The 25,882-nt window shown below is 41.8% G+C and overlaps 2 protein-coding genes and 1 long non-coding RNA gene across 11 annotated transcripts in view; 1 reads left to right on the top strand and 2 right to left on the bottom strand.

Annotated features, from left to right (window-relative positions):
* Positions 1 to 1,173: 1,173 nt before the first annotated feature.
* On the bottom strand, positions 1,174 to 21,948 carry uckl1b (uridine-cytidine kinase 1-like 1b). 4 transcript variants are annotated; one of them, XM_028992779.1, is made up of 15 exons: positions 21,869 to 21,948; positions 15,963 to 16,156; positions 14,787 to 14,893; positions 13,012 to 13,182; positions 11,854 to 11,925; positions 11,566 to 11,755; positions 11,425 to 11,486; positions 7,203 to 7,222; positions 6,394 to 6,492; positions 4,653 to 4,746; positions 4,376 to 4,438; positions 4,167 to 4,289; positions 3,982 to 4,089; positions 3,337 to 3,493; positions 1,174 to 2,652 (listed from the first exon to the last, which is right to left on the bottom strand). In XM_028992779.1, the coding sequence occupies exons 1-15, from the start codon at positions 21,940 to 21,942 to the stop codon at positions 2,573 to 2,575; spliced, it is 1,614 nt and encodes a 537-aa protein (XP_028848612.1). In that variant the 5' UTR covers positions 21,943 to 21,948; the 3' UTR covers positions 1,174 to 2,572. The 4 variants fall into 4 exon arrangements, with proteins under 4 accessions (XP_028848612.1, XP_028848613.1, XP_028848615.1 ...); XM_028992780.1 differs by lacking the exon at positions 7,203 to 7,222 and adding an exon at positions 8,797 to 8,813 and having other exon boundaries at positions 2,516 to 2,652; XM_028992782.1 differs by lacking the exons at positions 7,203 to 7,222; positions 21,869 to 21,948 and adding exons at positions 8,797 to 8,813; positions 19,633 to 19,938 and having other exon boundaries at positions 2,516 to 2,652.
* Positions 19,056 to 20,611, top strand: LOC114797741 (uncharacterized). The gene is made up of 2 exons (XR_003750978.1): positions 19,056 to 19,608; positions 19,895 to 20,611. It is a non-coding gene; the product is annotated as an uncharacterized LOC114797741 (long non-coding RNA).
* A 271-nt stretch (positions 21,949 to 22,219) lies between the features above and the next one.
* The window catches only part of znf512b (zinc finger protein 512B), a 38,402-nt gene continuing 34,739 nt past the window's right edge, over positions 22,220 to 25,882 (bottom strand). For all 6 annotated transcript variants that reach the window (XM_028993243.1, XM_028993242.1, XM_028993238.1 and 3 more), the window contains one exon: positions 22,220 to 25,735. In XM_028993243.1, the coding sequence (XP_028849076.1) occupies positions 25,361 to 25,735 (375 nt within the window). In that variant the 3' untranslated portion in view covers positions 22,220 to 25,360. The remainder of the gene's footprint in view (positions 25,736 to 25,882) is intronic.

The following is a 25,882-nucleotide window of genomic DNA, read 5'->3' as shown; positions in this document are numbered from 1 at the left end:
GCAGAGCGTCCTGAGAGGGGGACAGGCAGGCAGAAATAGGCGCTGCAGCAGGTTGAGACGGGTCAGTCCTCCGGGCAGCATCACGCTCGCTGGCCAGCCATGTCTGAGGAGCGTCTGAAGAGCCGCATGGTGTGCACCGCTGCTTTGTCTCGGGCCCTTTGCCACATACGAGCGAGCGCCTTCTTCCTGTTTGTCACTATGAACTGTCATGTGGTAAACTTTCCATGACATCTCAATATTGAGGGCCAGTATAAAAAAAAAAAAAAATTAAGGACTCATTCATCACATTGTTGCAGGTCAGCGAAACAGAAATAATACACCCCCCACACACACACACACACACACTTTAAATATCAAACGGGCTGAATTTTTAAAAAAATAATAATGCTTTATAGTTTAAAAAATCTGTATTCAAAGGAGCACCAATGGTGCCTTGTCCTTTTGAGTTGGATTTTATGGACTTTAGAAAAATAAATGATAAAATAATAATTTTGTAATATATATTATATATTGTTTATATATTTACATTATTATTTATATAATTATAATAAAAGTGCACAGTAATCAGACATAAGTTTCCCTCAGTCGGACTGGACACGCTGCTCCAATTCATCAAGGTATGGTGAGCGTATGGTGGTGAGAGAGAACCTTATTTCAGATTGCCGGCCAGTTGTACTGTGTTAATTATAGAAAGTGATGAACGATATCAAGGTTAGTTTCCATGCGAAGGGGACAACCACAATATCCTCTCTGTAGCTTCTCAGCATGAATGAAGGAAGCGCAGTTCTTCCCTTTCAGAACAAAGCAGTCAGACAGACCTCCTCTGCCTAGAAAAAAATAAATTAAATTAAATTAAACCAAAAAAAGAATTAAACCCAGCTGGGGGGCAGGGGGTCACACGATGACCCCTGGGGTCCAGGGCTGCTGAGGAATGGTGATTGTGGCTTCTCAGGTGGACGGTCACGTGATTTCGATTCAATTCGGATTTCAGGTGGTGTGTTTAATGGATGTGTTGCCCCTCAGCTTCGAGGAGCAGGAAACACACATATAGTACAACTCAGAGTGAAACCAACAATGGAAAAAAAAAAACACACCACACACACACACACAGACTAGACAGCATGATACTAGATAAAGTTTTATATATAGAAAAAAAGAAGACCATGCATAAAGGAGATTAAAAATAAGATGTTTTATTTAAATAATACCTAAACCACACCAACATCTGTTGAAAAGATCCTGATGATGCACACTGTCTCCAACAGAGGAGTTCAGCCCCTGCTAACCTGGTTACTGAGGCATCTTCCCACCATGAATGTCCAGCAGACATTTTCATACTTTGGTAAAACTTTGCAACGTACAATCAGTGCTGTCAATTTAAGTCATAATTTAAAAAAATGAAATAAAACTATTATGGTCACACTCAAAACATGCATAACTTTGGTTTCCTTGAAGATAAAAATAATCAAAAGAAAATATTTACACAAAAAAAAAAAAAATCCATGAACCAATGATAAATAAATAACAATAAAAAAGTGCTGTTAGGGGTAAAACAGTACAGGAAATTATCAAACTGAATAATCGGACAAAACGAAAATGCACAGGTTTCATTACACAGTCGGACATACGGTTTAACTATCAAGTGTACAAATGTAGGACCATATATGGTCAAGGCGAGAAGCACCACACTGTACAACTTCACAGTGCTGTGAGCCATGCCGCACACTGGAGTGGATTGGATTTTATTTGTTTCATACTCACTACGGTCTAGTGGCTTTAATGGAGAGTGAAAATAATGTACTCTAATTATGGCAGGAGACGTCTTGAGATACAGAAGAACATGTGCTGCCTCAAAAAACTCAATTCTGATTACAATGCGAAGATTGAGGAAAACATCAGACATTTTTAAATCTGCAGCTGCAGCCAAAGACCGGAGAGCAATGCTACTTTCATCTGCAGCGTGAGATATGCGGTGTGGTCAGCAGGCCTCGACAGGTGAGGTGGGACCCCAAGGGTTTGAGCAGCTACACCCACACTGTTTTTCCGATGAAGTGGTCCTTCAAAGAATGCGCAGAGAAACTAAAAACACTGCATTGTGCCTCATCAGTTCTCAGTCAAAGGCCATTGGCTAAAAGAGTCACACACACAAATAGTAACCACAAGGTATCTAAAATAAAAACGTTGCAATCATTTACATGGTCAAAAACTGCATTCCTACATCTCTGATATGAAACACAGCCAGTTAAATATGCAGTTTTCTTTCCATTAAAAGATATGCTCTCATATATATATATATAAATATATATATAAAATTATGACAGCAAAATAATTTACCAAGCAAGACAAATATAAAAATACAAACCCCACACAACAACAGCCGTCCTAAATCCAGTTTACAAATTAGGTTTACTGAGAATTTACGGCGGCTTCAACCACAGACACAGTTCAGGTTTCCTTGCGTTTCCGGGCAGTGGTGGCCTGTCCTCAGTGGTCTTCGCCTGGGTACACAGGGCACAGGAGGCTTGCTCACCACCTTGACTATATGTCCATGAATGGACCAGTGTCCAGTCATTCAGTAGCTGGGTTCATCCATGTCTTCATCGCTCCAGTCTGGTGGGGCGTCTGTGCCAAAATACCGATCGCCAAAATTCCCTGTACAACAAAGAGAAGCATAAATCATAAATAAAATTTAAAAAAAAAACAAAATCAGTCAGTGTGTCTTTACTTTTCAGTTTCATAAATGACATTATACAGGGCCAGTGAGTGTAGGATATTATTTAGACTTCTGTCAATAAAAAAAATCTAATAGTAGTTTTTGAAATCTGGCAATATGTGTGTGCTATATATGTATGAATTAGTTCTTACTCTAAACGTATACTTTCCATTTTACTACAAAAAATTATATGTAATTATCATAGTATTATGTAAAACGTAAGCCCAAACACCTTTGAATGTATTTGTTACAAAATTCGGCAATTTCTGCAAAAATCATGGCATTAACACAGTTGAAAATTTGGAATAAAAACCACTGAAATAATCGAATGTTGCACAGAAAACGTGAAAATATGAATCTGGAATGTAACACTATTATTATTGTCATAATATTGATTCATATTTTGAGAAGTGCGTGTAAAATTAGACATATTGGTGGCCACTAGAGATGTGTTATATTTTAGGAAAATGTGTTTTTTACTTTTTTAATTTGTACTTTTCAGAAGGAAAATAAATACTGCCAATTCTGTAATCAAAAGACTGGGTTTTATTAACAAAGTGGGAAAACAGGGACACACACACACCGCACAGCACTCCACAGCACAGGGTTTCTGAGGGACTCACCTATGCCAGGGATGATATGGAAGAGGTCGTTGACCTTCTTGTCCACAGCCGTGGTAATGATCTTGACCTGGGGGAAAGCATACGCCACTGAGTGCACACCCATCTCCGCCATGAGAAGAGAAACAAGGAGGATTTTATCTTCCTGAACATCATGGTCCTGCAGAACCCAAACACACACACACACACACAAACAAAATTATTATAATTGCATCTTACTACTGAATCAAGCTGAAGAACATATCTGAATGTATCTGTATGCATACAAACTCAAATACATTGACTGCAGTAGTGACAGGGACAGTCCCCCTGAGGACACTTAAGGGTTAAGTTAAGTGTGTTGCTCAAGGACACTGGTAGTAAGTGGGGTTTGAACCTGGGTCTTCTGGTTCTAAGGCAAGAGTCTTACCCATTAGGCAACTACCCCCCCTAGTTGTAAAGCTGTGAATGAGACCGGGATCGAATCCAGTATTTTAATCTCCCTAATGTACTAGAAACATGGACAATCTAAAATTTTGAAAATTCACAATTTTAAATTCACAAAACATGATCCAAAACGGAATGAGTGGTGAATTCCATGCGGTCTTTACTCTAGTGATTAGTGTTGAGATTTCCGTACGGTGTACATTAATAAATGAAAACCCCCACCAGTAAAACCCTGACGGCCATCATGGCGGCGGCTCCCGTGGATACGGTGCAGTCCATCAGAATCACGTGGTCTTCACTGATGTCTTTGGGCAGACGCAGGTAGTGCAGCTAACAGAGGAGAACATAAGCTTTTTGTTTCATGTGGATGACTTGTTGGGGTCAGTCGGGGTTTTTACAGACGGTACCTCCGGCTCTCCAGTGTCCTGATTAGTCTGGATCAGGATCTTCCCGATCCGGACGTCCTTACAAACTGCTCTCAGGGCCGGCTCCATGGTCTCTCCTGCCCGCAGGATGGACACTCCCGTAATCTGAGGACAGGAACAGGAGAACGTCACACACAGTGCACTTTTTAAAACAGAAAGAGTAGCGGTGAGGGATGGGTGTGTTCGCTCACTCTCTTCCCGTTGAACGCCTTCCCTTCGTAGTCCTGGCCCTGCGGTGTCTCGACAACCCAGGTCTGCAGAGAGGAAACAGACAACTGTGAAGTCAGCCAGCGCACGGTAAATGTCACCCCGGCTGGGTTGAGCTCTTTTGTGAGATTCTTCTTCTCTTGTCTGGAGCCCCATCTCAGACTTGTACAAACTTTCCATTGTGGCGGAGCAGATGCCGCCTTCTCTCTGCGGCCCAGCCCAGCCCAGCCCTCGCTATTCTCCACTCGTCTGCAGTCTCACCTGGGAGGGCAGGAAGGAGAGTGCTCGCTCGATCAGCAGCCTCATCAGCCTCTTGGAGTAGAAGATGAATTCGTCCCGGCTTGTCTCTTTATTTCTGTCAGAGAGCAGATGGTGCGGATGAGAGGCTGTTAAACACTCAACCTAAATCACAAGGTTTATGAGGGTCAAACCTGCCTCACACTTAAAGTGAAGAGGGTTTAGGCTTTCGATGTCAGGAATACAATAGTAAAGTGTGAGTGGGTCTTGTTTACATGAATGAATTAATTAATAACTAATTAAAATACAACTCAGGCCATTTTTGCGCATATGGACACACTGTTTCACCATGTTAAAATGCCACCAACTTTAATAAAGTTTTGTTTGTGAGCTGAAGTAAAACCTGATTTGCATGTAAATGACTATATTAAGCACGGCATATGAAATGTGCAAAATGGATTCATGTGGGTGGAGTACAACAGCAGACCGGACACGGCTGATGCATTTGCAAATGGCAATTATATTAGAACATATAAAAAAAATAAAATAAAAAAATGACAAAAAAAATTTGTTCACGCTTCCCCCTCTTCGTAGTAACATAATGCATCTAAATGTTTGGTTTGGTTTGGCAGTGGGCGTGGTCCCAAGACTAATGTAATGTCTGCTGGGGGGTATTAAGAGAAGAACAGAAACTGACTGCACTTTTCCTGCGCTTATAACAATGATCTAATGCCCCTCCTGTCAACATGTCAGTCTTACTCACCTCTAATTTTAAACTTTGTTAATTTTGCACTCTCCAAGCAGTCGCTTCTTGCTTTGTATCTGTTTATATATCCAGAAGACAGGCCTGATGTGACATTAGAGACTCTCCATGAAACACGTCTTCTACAGAACCATGAGAATTCAAAATCTCAATGTAATATCCTTAAAACAAGTCAAAATATGGTAGTGTAGGCTCATAGCGTGTGAGGCCTCCACGTGCCTGTAGGACCTCACTACAAGTGGCAACTTTGCCAATTTTTGTGTTCTCTGGCATATGTGAAACGTGCTGCACAGTGTTGGGCTGTAAGCACCACCCCCACCTCATACCACCCTCAGTTTGCGACCTGCTGCAGGTCATTTTGCAGCGCTCCTCCTCTTCCTCCTTGTACAAAAGGCAGAGGAAGAGTCCTGCTGCTGGGTTTGTTGCCCTCCTATGGCCTTCTCTACGTCTCCTTAGGTCCTGGCCTGTCTCTTGGTAGCACCTCCATGCTCTAGAGACTACTCTGCCAGACACAGCGAACCATCTTGTCAGCTCGCATTGATGTGCCATCCTGGATGAGCTGCACTATCTGAGCCACCTGTGTGGATTGTAGACTTTGTCTCATGCTACCACTAGTGCATTCAAAAGTGACCAAACCATCAGCCAGAAAGCATAGGAACTGAGAAGTGGTCTGTGGTCACCACCTGCAGAACCGCGCCTTTATTGGGGACATCTTGCTAATTGCCTATAATTTCTTCTATTCCATGTGCACAACAGCATGTGAAATTGATCGTCAGTGTTGCGTCCTAAGTGGACAGTTTGATTTCACAGAAGTGTGATTGACTTGGAGTTACATTGTGTTGTTTAAGTGTTCCCTTAATTTTTTTGAGAAGTGTATATTAGAAATATCAATTAGTTATTTTACTGACTATTAAAAAGGAAGTTGTGCTTTTAGGCACAGAGGTTAGGTTTGGAGGGTGGTGGTACATGTTTATTTAAGACAGAGGAGTGTGTGTGTCAGACCTGATGATCGTGTGCATGCCCCTGACCTGGGGCGTGTTGTCCAGCACACTGAGCGTCTGGGGGAGAGGCTGAGCCTGGTGCGCCGAGGCCAGCGCTGCCCTGTAGCCACAGCAACCACGGAAAGAGGACAGGGACAAAAAGCAGTCAGCACACTCACAGAGTCAGTCACATATACACACACACACACACAAACACAAACGTCCACCTACGCTCACACTCCTACATACGCATTCGCACGCAAAGCCACATGCACCCATCCACCCACACACACACACACACACACAGATCGAGCGGCTTTCACCACACATGTTAATTATGTTGAGTGGAAAAACAACAAAAGGGCGCAATGAGGAAAATGAGTTTTGGTGGCAGAGCAAAGCTACTTTGGCCAGCAGGAAGTGGAATTATAAAAGTACAAAAGAGAAGAGACTTTGACAGCCTCAACAGACATGTCGAAGGAAAAAAAAAAAAAATCATATATAATAAAACATCAGAGTTGGACATCACTATTAGAACACTTAGGACACATAGGTGGACCGACCTACAATAAGATCGGAGATTATAAGCACTGGTATAATTCCACTTGGCACGCTGCTCAAAAAACGCACAACAGGCACCGGCAGAGTAGAGACACACCCCAGAAAGCAAGGTGTCGGTCAAGTCTGCAGGTTGCATCTGTTCGTGCGTCCTTTGATTTACTCGACCCAAAGCCTTTATTGCCTCATTAGCAGCACAGTTAGGAACAGCTCCAACCACAAACTAAAAAAAAACAAAAAAAAAAAACAGCATGTGTATGCAAATATTCTCACATATCCCAGCGCAGTTTCCTCTACGGAGAGACACGCAACAGGAACACAAAACACACAAATATGACAATGACGAGAACAGGGGGGGGAAAAAAAGAGACAAACACACAGCATCAGGTAAATTCAGGAGGATCACGTGGGTGGATGTTTGCTGAGAAGGCGAAAGGTTACAACAGCTTCAGTTGGCATTTTCTGGACCCGAGAAGTAAAACTTACCCAGTTACCCATGCACCACATACAGGGACCAGATGCTGTTCGACAATTAGAGGGTCACTGATTGTTTCTCTTTGGCTCGAGGTTGTAAAAAAGGGAATTTGTGACTTTTTAACTGCGGACGGTGTGTGATTGTGGCCTTGCCACGATGTGTGCATGCTCTGTTTTAGGCAAACTAAAGCTGTTACTGAGCTCAAAAGGCCTGCTGCTTCCTGTGTCTTTAGACAGCACATCCCCTCTCTCTCTGGCTACCAAATCAAATGGAAAAAAAAAAACCCCAGACTTAAGTCAGTTTGTCGTTGAGGCTGGAAATATAACTACAATTGATACTGAGCTGGAGGAAGAGGTCAGCTGTATTTTTAGACACAGAAAGGAGCCGTTCAATGACGAGATGAGAGAGAAACACAGAACATCTTCCTCTGTCCTTAGGGGCCACTAAAGGTCAGCAGCACAACACTCCTTGTCTTAGGGACTGTGGAAGTGTTTCCACAAATTTAATTTCAAATATCTTATTTTATGAAAACGGAAGAAAATTAAAACCACTTTGGTCTGGTTTTTAATTTTGGGTTCTAGTGATGCCGCTCCGTCAGGATGCTGCCCACTGGTGGAGACCAGCTGACGCTACAGGATGCCACAGGACCGAGAAAGCGTTTTTTTAAGCAGAAGAGCATGATTGGTATGGAGAGTTTAATTTCAAAATTACTGAAAAAAAATCACTATATATATATATATATATCTCTATAATATCACCCTTCACAAATATATTTCTTGATTCAGCAACAAACAAGTATAAATATAAATGTATGACTTACAAATAAATGTAATAACATTTACAATAGCATTATTCTACACATATAAGTCATATTTGTGAATACCCTTACATTTATTTATGGATTTTTGAAACTTCCCTGACTGTGCTTGTTGCACAAATGTGTTCTCAAAAAGGCAGCCAAATCAAATATAACACATCCTCCAGTGTTGTGGTAGCAACTGTGTTTCTGCTGAATTTAAATGAAAGTTTCTATGCTTGCTAATGTCAAGTGCAATATAAATGGAGACTGAAAAGTAGCGCAATGTTGTCAACATTAAGGGAATTTTTTTTTTTTTTTTAAATCCATAAATAAATGTAAGGGTATTCATATATACGGTGGCTTGTAAATGCAGGTTTCTTGGTTTTTGAATATTTTGTTGTGCTGCAGATGTTATCAGTGTGTTACATTTAAGTCATAAATTATATTTGTGAAATTTGTTGCTGAATCAAGAAATATATTTGTGAATGGTGTGATATTTATTTGTGGGTTTTGAAAGTAAACTATCTCCATAGATCGGACCGGACAAACGGGCGGAGCCCCGGAGAGAAATCGAGCGGATGTGGCCACGCTACCTGACGCTGAGCTCACGCTGTGGATGCAGGGTGGGTGGGTGGGTGGGGGGAGGGAGAGAGAGAGAAGGGTCCATGGTGCAGTGAGGAGGCAAGGTCAAACAAACACAGCATCAAACACCTGAGCTGTCATTTCCTGTTCATTAGTGGAACAAACACACCATTAACATCCACGTCTAGATTAGTCTTCACCCACAACCTCAGTCCAGTCACTCCATCTGTAACACCCCTACAGGTAGTCTAAGCATGACTGCTGCCTGGTTCTGATGGCCAAAATCCTATAGTTGGATGTGAGCTTAATGCTATAATTTTGCCGACAGGAACTAATTCAGCCACAAATTACCACACTTTTAGCAAGAGGCTACAAACTTTTGCTTTTACAATGGGAAGAATTCCTCTCAAGTGACAAAATGTGAAAATGTTATATAGTCTGTCTTGACACTTGACACTGTTTCGTACAGGCTTTTATTAGCACTCAGAAGTACACCTTAGGCTCTCCAGTCACACAAACACAGGTCAAATCAATCAGCCTGGAGAGAGGAAGATCCTCAAGTTCCTTTCAGAATCAGCTTTAAATTTAATACACTTGTCGACCATGTGTGCTTGACAGATTGTTCTCGCCAAACAAAATTTGCGGGCTACAGGACACACAGAGGAAGTGTTAAATCAGCTTTTACTTTCAATGCAGCAAAGAGTCTTTGAATCTTGCTTTTGACTGGTCACTGTCACTGGTCTAAATGAGTCAGATGGTATTATTCCAGTGTTGTGCACTTTAACCTATAAAGATTTGGGTTTGTTTTCTTTACTTTCATCAGTTTCTCTCCAGCATGCTTGTTCCACTGGAGCAGCAGCAGCATCTAATGCAGTCAAATGATCAGCGGTGTGTGAAAGTGTGTCTGAACATTAACATGAATATGAGGTGTTTATTGTGGAACGTGTCTGGCCCGCACTCAGCATGTCTGCTTTGTTCATGTGAAGTTTGAAAATTAGGCCAGAGAAATAAATGGTATCTATGCAGGAAAATAAGCAGATGGCACAACACAACTAATGACATCAGACTGGAATAAGTGAATTGGAACTGGAATAAGTCTAATTAAAAAGGATTTTGGCCCAATAACAATGGAGCCTCACATTTATCCACTTAACATGACAAGATAGCGAAACCATAGTAACTAACATGTAAAAACATTCACCACTAGAGGGCGACAGTGGAATCTAAATGAGCAGAGTTCCCTACCCAAGTACCTCCCATTAGATGTTTACACCTTTCCAGCTCAGTAGAGTCCAGTGCTTCACAGCTTGAACTTGCACTGGACTGTCTGATCATTTGTCTTAACATATCCTTGTTAGTATAGTGGTGAGTTTCTGTGCCTGTCACGTGGGAAACCAGGGTTCGATTCCTGGACTGGGAAGTGAAGAAGTGATTGTCATTGTGAAACATTGCAGCACAGCACACAAACATTGAACGCCGGCCACAGCCTTCCTCTTACGAGTCCGTCGCGTTAACCATTAGTTCCAATGCATGGGTCCTTTGGGATAGTGGTAAGGAACTGGTCCTAGCAGGTAAAGAAAGGGACCAATAATCCCACTGAGGTGGACTAATTGAGCAAACTATCATCCCCTTTCACGGCTGCCCACTGCTGACTAAGGGTGATGGTTAAATGCAGAGGACACATTTTGTTGTGCTGTGCTGCAGATGTTACAATGAAAATAATCTACCACTTCCAGTTGTTTCAGCCTCAGTTAATTGAAGTGTTAATTCGTAGAATAGAGAATATTAGTCTCCTTGCAAACGTGTTTCAGAAGCAGTGTTTACACACACAACACACAAGTTTTAGGGAGGTGTGGAAAAAAATGCTGTTATCGAAGAATGGTGTTTCAGGCTGAAAATAGTTCTCAGAAGACCCCTTCTGGCCAGATTTCTCTGGACAGTAGATGGGGTGTACTTGGCTCCCACTGGTATTTGAGCCAGTTCTGAGCAGCACTAAGTTCCCTTGGCCGACAACACTGCCCACTTTTGACCTGCTTCTAAATAAATGAAAATTTGAACCACATAGAGCTCCAGTCAGCTTTGAAATCTTTTTCTGGGAAAGACTTGCTGATGCAGTTTTTCCGTTACCCAGCAATTTTTATCCTACACAGTTTTTTCCTGTTTCAGTAAACGACTGTTTTAATTTATGTGAGATAGATTATCATTAGCGCCCGTTTGGTATAATTGATTTAATTTGATCCTGAATATAATCCTTCAAAATCCCTGACTTTCTGCAAGTGTTCCTATAAGAAACCATGCTGGTTTGAAGGCAAAGGATAGTAACACCAAACAAGGAATTTACATAGATGTTCTTTCTGTTTGCTCACTTTGCATTTTCTAAATTGTTAAAAATAAACAATCATTATTCAGATTTGACTACTTTACAGCATTCTAAGTTTACAGTATTTTTCCCCACACCTCCCTAAAACCTGTCTAAATATACCACAGTATAGTATATTTACACACACACAAAGCTATCATTATTAAATTCTAAAGAATAGTTCTTTATAGTCAGTTCCCTAGAAACACAGTCAGTGAGTCTATAGCAGCAGATCAGTAACCAGGCCAGCCGTTAGGCTATTGGCAATAAGAGCTCTTACCTCCTCCAGCTGGCTGTGGACATGCTGAACGATCAAGTCGATGGCAACCATGTTTCCACCACCTGGCCAGTCAGGACAAGAAGTGTCATGAGATGACCTGATCAGACAGACCCGGAACGGCACAGAGCCTGGAACATTTACCCCGAGGAACTACGATGTCCGCCAGGCGCATGGTGGGTTCAATATACTGCTCGAACGCTGGCTTCACAAACTTGTTGTACTGCTTGATGACCCCCTCGATGTCACGCCCCCGCTCACTTATGTCCCTCCTCAGCCGCCGCACAAGACGGATGTCCGAATCAGTATCCACAAAGATTTTCATGTCCAGCAGCTGACATAGGACAAATGTCACACACAATCCTTTACTTTTTTACCCTTCTGGATTTAACAGACATGCATACGCTAGTACTGCTTCAGAACCTCAATTACCTTCAGCAGCTCCTTATCTGCAAAAGACATGATTCCCTCAAAAATGATGACACTGGCTCCATACACTGTTTTCTGCAAAGAAACATAAATCGAGAATAAATCTCTGTGCTTCTAGGTCACTTAAAAAACTGAATTAATGTCTACAGAACAATAATTATATATGAATAATAATATAATACATAATAAATATATATATGATCTGCCATGACAATTTATAAACCACGGAATCAAAAAATAGAACACCACCCAACCAATTAAAGGAAAAGAGGAAAGTGGAGAATCAACTGTCAACTATTAGAACAAAGTACTGGATTTGGCTATTAGAATTACATAATATTGTAGTTGTGATTCAATACATAGGTTTTATGACATCAAAATATCAGCAAAGCCCCAGTAAGTTAAAGAGAAGAGTATAGTTGGGATGCAAAGAACCTATAGAACTTATGAATTTTGGGACCAGACAAACTTGCTTTCCAAAAATCCAAGACAAAACAAAATAAAAGCAGACTGTTAACGTGCCTCCCAAGTGGGTAACCTAGTGGGTAACACACTCGCCTAGGAACCAGAAGACCCAGGTTCAAATCCCACTTACTACAATTGTGTCCCTGAACAAGACACTTAACCTTAAGTTGCTCCAGGGGGGACTGTCCCTGTAACTACTGATTGTAAGTAGGTGGTAGTAGCCTAGTGGGTAACACACTCGCCTATGAACCAGAAGACCCGGGTTCGAATCCCACTTACTACCATTGTGTCCCTGAGCAAGACACTTAACCCTAAGTTGCTCCAGGGAGACTGTCCCTGTAAATACTCATTGTAAGTCGCTCTGGATAAGGGCGTCTGATAAATGCTGTAAATGTAAAATGTAATGTCAGTGTCCGCCAATGGGCCACACTACACTGTTCCCTTTACGGTGCTTTCAGAGGTCAGGTGAGAGGTCAGATAAACAACTGACACCTTAAATTCATGAAATCTTCCAAAATCAGCTCAAAGTTTTAATAGGGGATCTGTGCATTTAAACGTCAATGACTATTACAAAAACTAAACCAATTACACATTTCTTCATATTTCTCACAAATTTTATTTAACCTTTGTGCAGGTGTTTCAAAACCAATAAACCAGACCAAGAGAGTGAGGCAGTGGCCTTGTGGCAGTACGGACCCACTCCTTCTGCCGCCCGTGTGTAGTGAAGTCGTAAACTGGGATCTTCACACTCTTGCCCAGTTTCAGCTTGCGCAGTGTGTGCACCAGCAGGTCGAAGTCGAAGGCGTCTGGGTGATCGAAGTTGTAGTCGTTACTGGCAGCCAGGAGCTGCTGTTCCGGCGAAAGGACCTGGAAAGCAAGAAAACTGCATGGGGACAGCTAATCGTGTACGAGCAACCAGTCTAGCCACAATCTGAGAATCTGGTGAAAGCATGACTATAATGATACATGATGCTGCTGAGGATTGCTGGGCTAAATTTAGGCAGGACATGTTGTACAGGGGACCAAGAGTCGAAATTCCCTGGGACAAGCATCTGGCACCATCTCTCTTCCCATCTTTCAATTCTTCCATCCCTCACCAGAGGAGCGTTTTTATATTTACCGCCACCATAAACATCCAGCGGCACCTAACAGGCTGCTGTTCCTGAGGGACGGGTCAACAGGGGCCAATTATATCCGGCGAAGCAACGACTCTGTGCTGCCAGGTTACGACAACACCTGAGCTCTCCATTTTGTGTGTGTGTTTATGCAAGGTGCTCACTGGTCTGTGGTAAATTCCTTTCTGGCTTGAGTGACGCTGGCATGGCAGACTCGGAGGGGACATTTCTGGATTACATAACATGCTGAAAGCCTCTAATGGGTTGGGATCCTATGGCACTTAGGATACTCTCCTGCTCTTGACCCTTTCCACTTTGATCCCCACAGTTACTGTAACCTAGCAACCAAGCCATTGCTTCATAAAGCATTTTAACACACCGCCCGTCTACATGGACGAGAAAAATCCGGAGGTTCTTCCAGAGACTGGAATCAGCGACAATACAGATGGACTAAGTGGGGTCTGTGGAGGAGGTCAGACTGTGACCCTGTTTATTAGCAGAAGGGACATGCCCATACACCTGGCAACATGCATCATATGACTAATCCAAAAACACACACAGATACGGCTGCGCGGTATAAACGGTGGACGATATAAATTTAGCCAATGGGAGAGATTTTGATTATATCGGCCTACCGCAAAAATATACGCTGCTCTCGAAAAAGGCACATTGTGTGTCACCAGTGTAAAACCACGCCAACTTGCAGATCGAGGCATTAGTTACAGGTGACAGCACAGAGTGCACCGCAGGGTTTCTGCGGATCTTTAAAGTCCTAAAAAAAAGGACTAAAATAAGTTCCTAAATATCATTAAAAGATGACTAGAAATCATTAAAAATACTGCAGGCCCAATAAAATAAAAATCTTGGAATCCAAGATTTAAAAAGATAAAAAAAGGAGCAATGTTATTTAAATACTTTGACAATATTTTTAATGTGGCTCTAGAGCTAAATAGAATTTTTCGCATTATAAACACACACACACACACACACACACACACACACACACACACACACAGGGTGTCACAAAGTCCACTTTCAGTAGAATTGCCCAATATTGTTGAATCTGGTGTATGGTTATGATACATGTTGATTTATATTATACTGTTTACAGATACAGCTTCCTGCTGCAGTGCCGTTTCTATGGACAGATGTTACCCTAAACAGTTTAAATGTATTCATCAAATTATATACCACAATATATACAGTCTACGGTTCAATTTATATCACAATAAAAACTTTATGCCATATATAGCCCAGCCCTACACACACTCACTCAAGTACAGTACATCCTCCAACAAACAGAGGTAAATCTCCAAATCCTTCCAGCCATTCAGGTCCAACCAGTGTCCTCCTCACCTTATAAAAGGAGTCCATTGATAGCAGCACCACCCAGGGGACATCCAGGGCCTCAATGATCTTCCTGGCCACCGTAGTTTTGCCAGAGGCACTGCCTCCACACAGACCTGCCATGAGTAGACAAGTGCAGTCACACCTGGAGCTTGATGCTGTGGTTCGCATGTTGCCAGAACCAGAGCAAAATCACAGGCATGAAGAGTTTTGTTATTGTGCACAGGTTTGAGTGGCTTAGAAAGGAGAGGTTCAAGGTGCTAAAAATACGTAGAAAAGGGAAGACATAATGAGTTCTTGTAAATAAACTATAAAGCTGGCAGGTAGGGGCAGGGCTGTGTAACATAACCAGGAACCAGTGTGCATACTATACAAATACAAAACTTTTTCCCCAGAACGAGCCTGCTTTTAACGAGAAATAAATTAGCTCAGCAACACGTGGTTATTTTCAAAAGGAAAAATAATGCTGATTCTATACTTAATTTTGCTACTCTGATCAAAAAGCGACTGATTTCATCTGGACGCAATGTAGATACAATCAAATATGATGTTCTGGGTTCTGACGGCTATGTCCAAACAGTCTTTCCGACCCCAGAAAAAACAACGGCAGAAATTTTTTTTCTGTTGGACTATGCATGGAACATTTTGATGACACAAAACTTTACTTTATCCTTATAAATAGTTGTCAGAACTATGAACAAGTGTGTATTGAACAAGTTCAATATGAAATTATGACAAACGCCATACAAGCAGTTTGAAAACTTGCCATGTGATGCATGAGATACAGAAAACTGGTCTCACTTGTTAAAACAAACCTCCACTGTAACATTCTGTGAAATCTACAAATATTCAGACAAAACTATTGCACCAAATATTTCAATGTGTATTGGGTGCCAAAACTGTGCAACACTTCAATAAAATAATATGCAATACCAATATATGCAACTGAAATGACCAAGATGTGTGATGCACGGGACAATGATGTCACTCGTCTAAAAGCTACATGAGTGCTGTTAAGTTTAACATATGACAACCAGTACTAAGTGCAAAAGTTACAGAATGTTTTTTTTTTTTTTTTTTAAGCATTTTGGCGATTAGCTTACATTGAGGTAGACCGAATTTGACAAAAACATTATAACTTATAACAAAAAAGTAAATGTAGCAGAAGCTTTTGGTGTATCTCACCAATGACGAACGCTTCCTTGGACTGGGTCCCATGCTCATTGTACCAGGGGGGTCTGCCTGCGGTGTAGATGGTCCTCTTGCTGGTCCGCAGGAGGGGTGGTTCTGATTTGCACTGGCTGGTAGTCCGTTTCCGTGGTGACAGGCCAGTGTTGACAGCAGGGAGGAGTCTGTCCAGAGAGCCATCAGTGCCACCACTGACACGACACGAAAGAAGAGGGGCACAATGTCACTTCCTAGAACATAACAGGATACTGGCAGAACCGTGTGCCAAATAGTAGCAGTTCGCGTGTCGCCTTCGGCCTGTTGATCCCCAACATGATATCGGTGATCATGTGAGAGGCAAATCTGTTCTGGCTTCAAGATGAGCACTGCAGCAAGTCTGACTGTTTACTCGGTTCTCAAACAATCTTCAAAAAAATTGGATAATAAAAAGGACTTATCCTGAGCTGTGGTTTAACAGCTGAGGCGTGGCTGCACCAGCCAGACACTTGGAGAATGCGGAACAAATTCATTCCTTGAACACACCTCAATGTTCCTAATTAGCATCAAAACACACTGCAACAGTGTCCTGGTCACTGTACAAATCACACAGTGACTATGGGCATAGGAAGGATGGCAGTTGCTGAATTTGACTCGAGTATTCAAATCGATTCAGCATTATATTGACCGATGAGGGCAGCTGATTTGTTTACAGGGAGGAGGACGGGCGCCGTCCAGGCACAGCCTGCGTAGAATCCTGACTACAGACATATTTGTGGGTTGGGTGTAGTTGGGGGACCAATTAAACAGCATTTGTCTTAGATCCTCAGAGCAAAGACGTCAAGGAAACTTGTCAGTGACAATTCAGGAGAAACAATTAGGTTAGCAGAAAAATGTAAATATTCTGTTCATCTGGCTAAATCTGAATAACACTAATTTCATTTGCAAAATAAGTAAAGCATTCAGAACGTACAGGGATGTACAACATGTAAAATATTTTGTCATCTCACCACATACAAGTACACAGAGAGACGAGATTGCAACGCTTCGTGGATTCAATGTGCAAAAAAACCCAAATGGAAATAAAAACATCATGAAAAAGGACATTATGGGTCATGCACAATGCACTGCAGATCAAGACAAACCAAACAGAGGAGTTGCAGCAAAATGATAATAAATCAGTATATCGGTATAACTTAATATATAACTGCGCGAATTTTCCTGGTCAGGAAAAAAAATAAAGAAATCTTGAGCTTGAACAGTTCAGTGGTCACACATGTGCAGTGAGGACCAACCTTACGATGGGCAACGAATTTCATAACGTACACTGTACAATGCAAGACGCACAACCAAGCTGCGATTTGGCCGGACTCAAGGAATTAATGCATGTGGACCACTTATCAATCACTGAAATAAATTTACAAACACCAAATCACTATAGCCAATAAGTTCGAGATTGCCAACCAATCATTTACCGAGCTTGACCAGACCCGAATAAAATGATTTAAAAAAAAGACCTGGGTGAAGGATTACAGATCTAATAATTTGCACATTTATAGAATGCATGGTTTTTACACAAAAAAATACACAAATTACAAATGTGACTGAAAAATGCAGTTGAATATACAGTGTATTTCTCACTAGCACAATCAATTATTCAAATATACTAATGTCACTCGCGTTTTTGCTCACCCTCTTCACCTGCGGTCGTATTTTTCCCCCCAAAATGTTTGCACACATGGGTCAGGATTTGTTTGAATATGCACACATTTTACCACCAAATTGTTTTCTATAGTTATGCGTAGGAAGAAGTGTGCGCATCTCTTAAGTCCCATTTTGTGCATACACAATGGTTATAAACCAAAACCCAGAACTGTTTGTAGAGTTTGTAGAAAAGTGGCTGTGCGTAAATTCTGGGCTTATATACATGGAAACATTTCTGAAAAATGTTAAAAGTGTAATACTAACCAGCAAATCACCAGTTGCCAGACATTCACTACTGGTCAAAAGTTTTAGAACACTCCAATTTCCCACTGCTTTGTTCACTTCAAACCCAGTGAAACGCTGCAAAGGTCTAAGCCTAGTCTTCAAGCTTGAAAGCTCATCAAGCAGGTTTGGGATGAAAAGGAAATAAGAGTGAAGTGGCACATTCTGGAGAAGATTTGAGTTCCGCTGTAGAAAGAACAGTGTTCAACTGTTACACCCACCAAAGGTTGACTCAATTTGATGAGTCAACAGTTCGCAACGCACTTTGGTTCTTTAGTGGTTCTATGCTTTCATTTCTTTCTCTGAACTGTGTTCCTGTCATTTCTAATACATGAGCAAGGCTGCAAAAAATTTAAAACATTGACCCATGAGCACTCCTGTTTAAAACGGTACACATGTTAATGTTAGTCTAGGCCTGTAAACTGCTTTGGACAAAAGAAATGTAAAGTAATGCAAGATGGAGAATTGATCAAAAATGACTTTCTTACTATCAGTATTAAAAAAACAGCACCTTTCAGTGCTGGTCTTTCTCTAGGGTGAAGATGTTTATACAGGATTTTCTTGTAATATAATTTTGTATGATACATGCAATCCTGCGCTAATATTTAAGCTTTTATGCTTCCATGTAGTAGGGCTAGACAATAAGATTTATTACCTGGCCATAACACTGTTAACAAGGGGAGGGAGAGAGACAGAGGGGACAGGACAGGACGGGACGGGACAGATCACCGATGCCCATGGCAACAGAGTGAGGACAAACAGAGGGTTCCAAATAACAATAAAAACGAAGAGAGAGAAATACAAGGAAATCCCATCACCTGCTTCCCAAAGACACACAAAAACTGTGATGAAACCTGGCCTGGTCCCCTCCCGCGAGGCGAGGCCACCTCTCCCAAAGTCTCGAGTCCGGCTGTAAACACGTACAGCAGCTCGTCACCCGGGGGAGACTAACAAGACTTTCTGTGGTTTGAGTCCCGTGACAAAACAAGAAAGACTCCCATGCTGAGTCAGGTGAATACTGAAATATGCGGGACTTTCTCCAGAGTCCAGACGCTTTTACAGGATTTTCTAGGGCTAGACAATAAGATTTATTACTTCGCCACACCACTGTTAACAAGGGGAGGGGTGGAAATACAGTAAGAGACATGACACAGGAATGCTGGAGAATCAGTGACATCCAAACGTCCTGAGCCGACGACTGCGTTGAAACCCAGTTGTGTTGTAGGGACTACGCTGTGGCGCTCGGGTCCTGCACCCGGGTCCAGCACCCGGGCCAAGGTCCAACTCCGACACGAGGCCAGCCAGGCCAAGACGGCGCGGGATTCGCTCGGGTTATCGGCTTTAGTAAAGTGTAATGAGAAAGCGATAACAGAGCAGGCAGCTGCCGCGAACCCTGCCCTCTCACGCCGATGCGGGAGGACCACAGCTTTACTTCCACGTCAAGCCTCGTCCAGCCCTCCACACACGAGGCCAGACTAAAAAGTCCATGCCTGAAAAGGGGGCCCAGAGGACCGCACAGCACCCCCCTTCCCCCAGGGGTCGCCGTTACATGAACAGTTTCTAAAAGTGACAGAACGGTGGTGACCTTCTGTCCCCGCCGCTACGGCGGTTTTAAAAAGTGCAGCAACAGGAGCGGCGGCGGCCACACGGAGTCACGGCAGAAATTAGAAACCCGTACAAAGTAAGTAAAGAAGAGAGAACTCACCTGCCGTCAGAGCGAAGCGCCCAGCAGCCTGATATCCGTGCCCCCGTATACGCCGGGAGGGTGTTCATGCCCGCACTGTCTCGGGTTGGGTGCTACAGTGGATTTGTTTTTGAAGGTGTGTGTGTGTGTGTGTGTGTGAGCACTCAGCGTTGCTGCACCCCGGTGAGCCACAGTGACGGAGGGACGGAGAGGATGTGGGTGGGGAAGAAAGCGAAACTGTGCTTTGAACGTCTGTTTTGGTCTGTCTGCGCGCACCCGTCAGGCATGGTGGAGAGGAGACGGAGTCTAAAACGAAACTGAGGCGGCGGCTCCCCTCCCTCCTGCCGTCCTCTCAGCCCTCCCTCCCTCCCTCTCTCTCTCTCTCTCTCTCTCGTTACTACTCCCTCACCAAGCAGCGTAAGAGGATAACTCGCCCCGCAGATTATGTTCGGTAGGTGATATTAATAGCAGCAGGTTGGAGCGGGACGTCCTCCTCCTCCTCCTGCAGACCCACGTCCCTCATCTGTCTCTGACACTCAGCACCACAACAGCAGCAGCAGACAGGACAGGACGGGACAGATCCACCGACGCCCACGGCAACCGAGCGGGACAAACACAACACAAGCGGGTTCCGAATTACAACAAAAACGAAGAGAGAGAAACACAAGGAAATCCCATCGGCCGCTTCCCAAGGAGACACAAACACCCTGATGAAACCTGGCCCCCTCCCCAGAGTCTCGAGTACGGCAGCTCGTCACCTGGTGCAGTCTAACGAGACTTTCTGTGGCTTGAGTCCCGTGACAAAACAAGAAAGACACCTGGGCGTAACCTGGCAACCACCAGCGGGCCTGCTGAGCTGGTACATACATTGAAAAAACTGAAACGAATAGAAACGAAAACTGCCTCGAGACATCAAACCCAGAATCCAGCATGGCAATGTACAGGCCAGCGTAATATTATTTCTGCACATTTCATATAACGAGTAAAAAGGTTAAAACAATGCGGTGTGGATGGTTCATTTTTTAAAAATTCTCTATTTATTGCATTAAGATATGTTTATCAAAATTATCAAATATTTTATTCATTTCTTATTGCAGATGTTTTTCAGAATAATGATAATGATTATTGTATGCTACTACTAATAATAATCTTTTATGTATGTATTAATACAACGCTGAAAATATGAAATAATACAACTTATTGCTTTTTTATAAATCATGACATGACTTATGAATAATTTCACAGATTTTGTAAGCGTTTGTACAGCCTTAAGATAGATGTTCACTAAACATGAGTTGGTGGTGCTTAGCAGTATTTCAGTCTAGAGACTACCAAATCACAAAAAAATTAAAATGTTTCAATTATGAAATGTTTCAGTCAGTCACAAATTGAGCTTCATTGGCTAACGACCCGACCCTGGATGCTCATGCATGTAGAGAATCCTTCAGCCCCAAATACCTGAATATTTCACACACAGTTGTGCCACTAAACTTAGAGACAATCCATCCAAGCTGTCAGAAGTTCCTGTCCAGGCCTGAGTGCAGACAGGCAGGCAGACAAGACTCCAGTGACAGCGGCGCTGTGGCGCCCCCTGCTGGTTCCGCAGCTCAGAAACGCGGTACGTCTGATGCTGGTCAAATCTAAATCGCGGAAGTTACTTTAAATTCTGCCATGTGTGGATGAATAAGAAGTGACCACGCTCCCACGCGTGGACACGTGGACACGTGGACTCATGAACAACCGAATCTTATTTATTGCAATATTTTGTAAGGCTAATAAGATAAAGATGGAAAAATGGTAATTCCAAGGAAACTTTTAAACGGTCTTAATAATAAATTCTGGTGTGGACTGTTTTGGACACCGTATTTAACGGTGTTAGGAATAAGGTAGAATAATTACTTTAAATGTGAAACGATCAAAGAAAATACTTCAGAATCGGAAAATACAATTGTATTCATTTTTTTCCCCAAAACTATGAGGTTAAGCACAAATCCTGTTAACAACTCAACATAACTTAATAATTAAACCATCAATAACAGATATTTAACAAATGCAGAATATTGCTTCTGTAAATTAGGGTACGAACACGTTAGCCGAATTTACAACGACAGCTGCTCTCAAAAAACCCACGAGGACGGAACACGCCACAGGTCGCACAGATGCTCGTAGCAGCGACAAATCTTCACCTCACACTAATAAAAATGTCACTTACCCCCGGAGGCTAAATAATAAAATAAAAATAAGACATAGCGTTTACCCGGCTGGACGCGAGGACACTTTCTCTTCGCGCTCCATTGCTGGTCGCCTTCCTTCTCTACACGCGGTAGACATTGTTATTTTCCTATTTGACAGTCAGCTGCTTCGGGGGCGTTGACCAAGTGCATGTTGGGACATGTAGTTCCAATACCCCGCTGGTCCTGTACAATCAATCCAATCAAGGACTTCAAAGACCACAATGCCTCACGACATTTTCCCTCTTTCAATAAAGGACGCGTCATATAAGGTTATCATTTGAGCTCAGCCGAGGCTCCTTTTTAAATCACTCAGCTCAGCGACATTCCGAGAGCCTAATTTACATATATTTAATAATAAGCACACAAAATACAAATAGCTTAAGTCAACATCATTTTATTAGTTGAAGGGTAGTAATGCACAATTAATACAACATTTTTGGAGAGAAAAAAGAACAGTTGTAACAGATTAATTAAATTTAATTTAGTAATATCTAAATTAAAACCACAGATATTACTGTAAGAAAAATTCAAATAGTAAAACTCCTCTGCCAGGTCACATTTAACTGGCTATGTTGCTTAACATGGTGTCAACATTTTTACTCATTATTTATTAATATGGGCTTGCATTTTAGCTTATTTTATGCATTTATTGTTAGTGGGGCAAACCTGTAACAGAAATACAAACAAAAAAGTAAAAGAAGGTACAAAACCACACCACACAATCCAGGTCACCAAAAGTCTCCAAAAACACTCAGTTTCAAGCCTATTTTATGGGATAGTACTGTAAGTGCACTAATACAAACACACACACTAGCACACACTCATTCTCTGCTGTGCAAGAACTAATTTATAAAAGAACATGAATGAAATATATTTTTATATTTTTAAATGTGTTTCCTTCAACTTGTTAGAACATCAGCATGTTACAAAGTGAGACGCAAACAAGCATATGAAAGTTGATCAATTTGGAAAACAAATTTCAATATTTGGAACCACATACTGCAAAGAAATCAGTCATAATATGCCGTATTGCTGTAATTTGCAAAAAAAAAAAATCATTCTATAGCTCAAACCTCTGCATATGTGTAAGACTCACTTAGGAAGACAGATTATTGAAGCCAAGACTAAATATTCCCTCCATAAAGACAACAGATAGACATCAAGGGAAAATAAAAAAAAAACAAAGAAATCTATGGGAAAATATCAAAACCATGAAAAGTACATTCGAACAGGTGTCACAAAGGCATGGATTAGCTACCGAAAACTGGATGCTGGCTTTCAAACCAGAGAACACAGAGGCCTGTCTGAAGAAACAGGCAAAAAGTCAAGGTTACGCACACAAAGACCGACCCTCTCAACCCAGACCCAAACCAAAAAACACCTCATAAATATTTTGTCAGGATAATAAGTTAAAGATGGCAAAAGGGGTCATTCCAATGTAAAACCAATGTTCAAACTGTCTTAAAAATTATTCTCAGGCCAGGAAATGTGACATGATTATGATTGTGAAGAATTCAAGAGATGGTGGACTGCTTGTGGATACCCTATTTAACAGTCCATAAGGTAGAACAGTTACTGAAGCACCTTTATTTGCCAAACCGTAACATTTCACAAACACAAACCATTCAAATACACTCCAAGTACTATTAGATTGCTATGAAATCATATTTACAAAAGCTCATAAAATAAATCTTCCTCTGGCACTCTGACCAAGCTGATTATTTATTATTATTCTTTTTTTTTTCTTAATAGATATAAATATAGATTAAATAATGTTTAGAATTTATTTTCTAAGAATGACCTGTGATTATTTGTTTATGGTTTCAAGTACTTCAATTAAAGTATTCCATTGTCTGGAAATAAATACTAGTTCTTTTTTTTCTTCATATTTATTTTTTTTTACTTTTTTTCTAATCTCAACAGTCGATAGCAAACCGAGGTTTTGCAACAGAAAGTCATGCAGCCTCAAAACTGTCCCATTTTATGGCTTAACATTTTAAGTCAGAATAAGAGGAAGCGGCTTTGTTTGGGATTAGATTCGGGGCACTGAGGACCCTCTGCATGACTCGTAATTCTTCCCCTGTTCGGTGTGGTGCTCATGTGATCTGTGGGCTGCGCTACCCGGCCGAGGGTTCCGGCTGGGGTGGTGACAGATTAACAGTGCCTGTGAAGTGCAAGAGAGAAAAGATAAAGGGGGGCTTGGGGGTTAAAGTGCAAGACGAGTGTTTTTTTTTTTAATTTTTACTTATTTATCATTGTTTGCTCAAAGAAGCTGAGCTTCTCCAGTTCCATGTTAGAGTCAGCGGGCATCATTGTCTTTGTGCTTTCATGCTTCACCCTGGCGCCACGGTAACAACAACAAAAACTCTTCCTACTATTGCATACCATCACTGAGGTCTAATGTGCAGTCAGTGTGCAATGCTGCAGCGTAGTACACCTACAGAGCACTGCTTAGGTCCATAATTCATTTTTCAGGTAGGAAAAAAACCAACAACGCTCATTTCATTGTAGTCACGTGATCTGCCCGATTCGGAGTATCTTTTCCCAAGGTTACGTTACTCTCATTGAATAAAAATGATGTCTCCAGTTAGCATCACAGATGCAAATTTTTCTGCTGTATCAGTAAAAAATGTTTTACCATTGGTGTACCCAGTTAGCATTTTAATGAAAAAAAGTAATCTTGTGGAAAAAACATAAAACCGAAGGAGTGTTTCTTGCCCAGCCGCCAAAGGACAGAAGGACACAGCTGCATAAGGCTAAAAGTGTCTTCTTTTATGACTCAAAGAAAGCAAAAGAGGGACCGAAAAACTAAAACAAACCCACGAAAGCAAACCCACTATTGCACTTTAGCAGACTGCTCCGTTAGCTACCCCGAAACAAACCGCACACCATCGAGAGCGCAACAAACCAAATGTGACAAGCAGAAGGACTGAGTTAACCTAACTTTTGCTGAAGGTTGTGGACAAAGTCATTGCTTAGAGTATATGTATGTATAGATATAGATATTGTATATATAGACAGTACAGCATATTTGTGATAAACCACTAGCTCACCATGCTAATTGAATAACTTTTTATATCCTTTCCAAAAAAAAAACTCTCAAACACAGCATGAAACTACGGACATGGACTTTGCTACACAAAATTGAAATGATACGTTTGTTCCAAGCTATTCTTATATTTATATATAAAGTCGGATCTCAGTTTTTGATTACGATTTTCCCATTTTGTGAATAGCTTAATCATTAAAATTAGGTCTAAAAATGAAAAGGAAAACTAAATATTATTGTGTATCAGTATACCAGCAAACACATATACTGTATATATAAGGTTAAAAAACACAAGATCAGTATGAAATCAAACGCTCAAACAACTCATTTAGGTTGTGTCTGTTTTTGTCTCTCATTACTTTTTTCGAGCTCCATCTTCCGTGCAATCCCTCGCTCTCTCCAAGACTGTGGGCTTGTTTGCACTGTAACTACTGCCGTGTTTTTTTGGAGCATCCTGCCTTAGTCGTTATTCATTGGACGGCAACTTCTTGGGCTTGCCCCTCTTCCTTACTGTGGGCTGCATGTCTCTGCTTTGGATCAGATCCCCCCTGCCAGCTGTGCCAGATGTGTAGGCCGGTGTGGGTGTTGCATTGGGGGACTGTGCTGCGCTGGGCGGGGGAACTGTAGCCGAAGATTGGGCTGGTGGAGGAACCTGGACAGACACCGGATTCGTGCTTGGAGTCTTTGACAAGACAGGCTCCGCCTCTTGTGGGCGCTCCTTGGGTTTTCGGCCCCTCTTCTTCCCTGTCGCTCCATTTTTGACATCGTACTTTATGCCATTGCTTTCTGACTCTTTCCTCTTGCTACTGGGCACCATGTGGCTGGCAGTGCGGAACCAGTTCTGTGTGTGATCAATGTTTCAGATTAAAAAAAGAATAATGTCAGCAACACCAATAAAACAACCCTCAAATGTGTTCTTAAATAACTTTTAAATTGTCCTGCCTTGTGCCAGGACATCCAAATTTATACATACAAAATATAATATCCA

The sequence above is a fragment of the Denticeps clupeoides genome, chromosome 10 (assembly GCF_900700375.1).
Source record: "Denticeps clupeoides chromosome 10, fDenClu1.1, whole genome shotgun sequence".
Lineage (NCBI taxonomy): Eukaryota > Metazoa > Chordata > Actinopteri > Clupeiformes > Denticipitidae > Denticeps > Denticeps clupeoides.
Note: the sequence above shows the minus strand (reverse complement) of the source record. Positions and strands in the feature narration are given on the sequence as shown.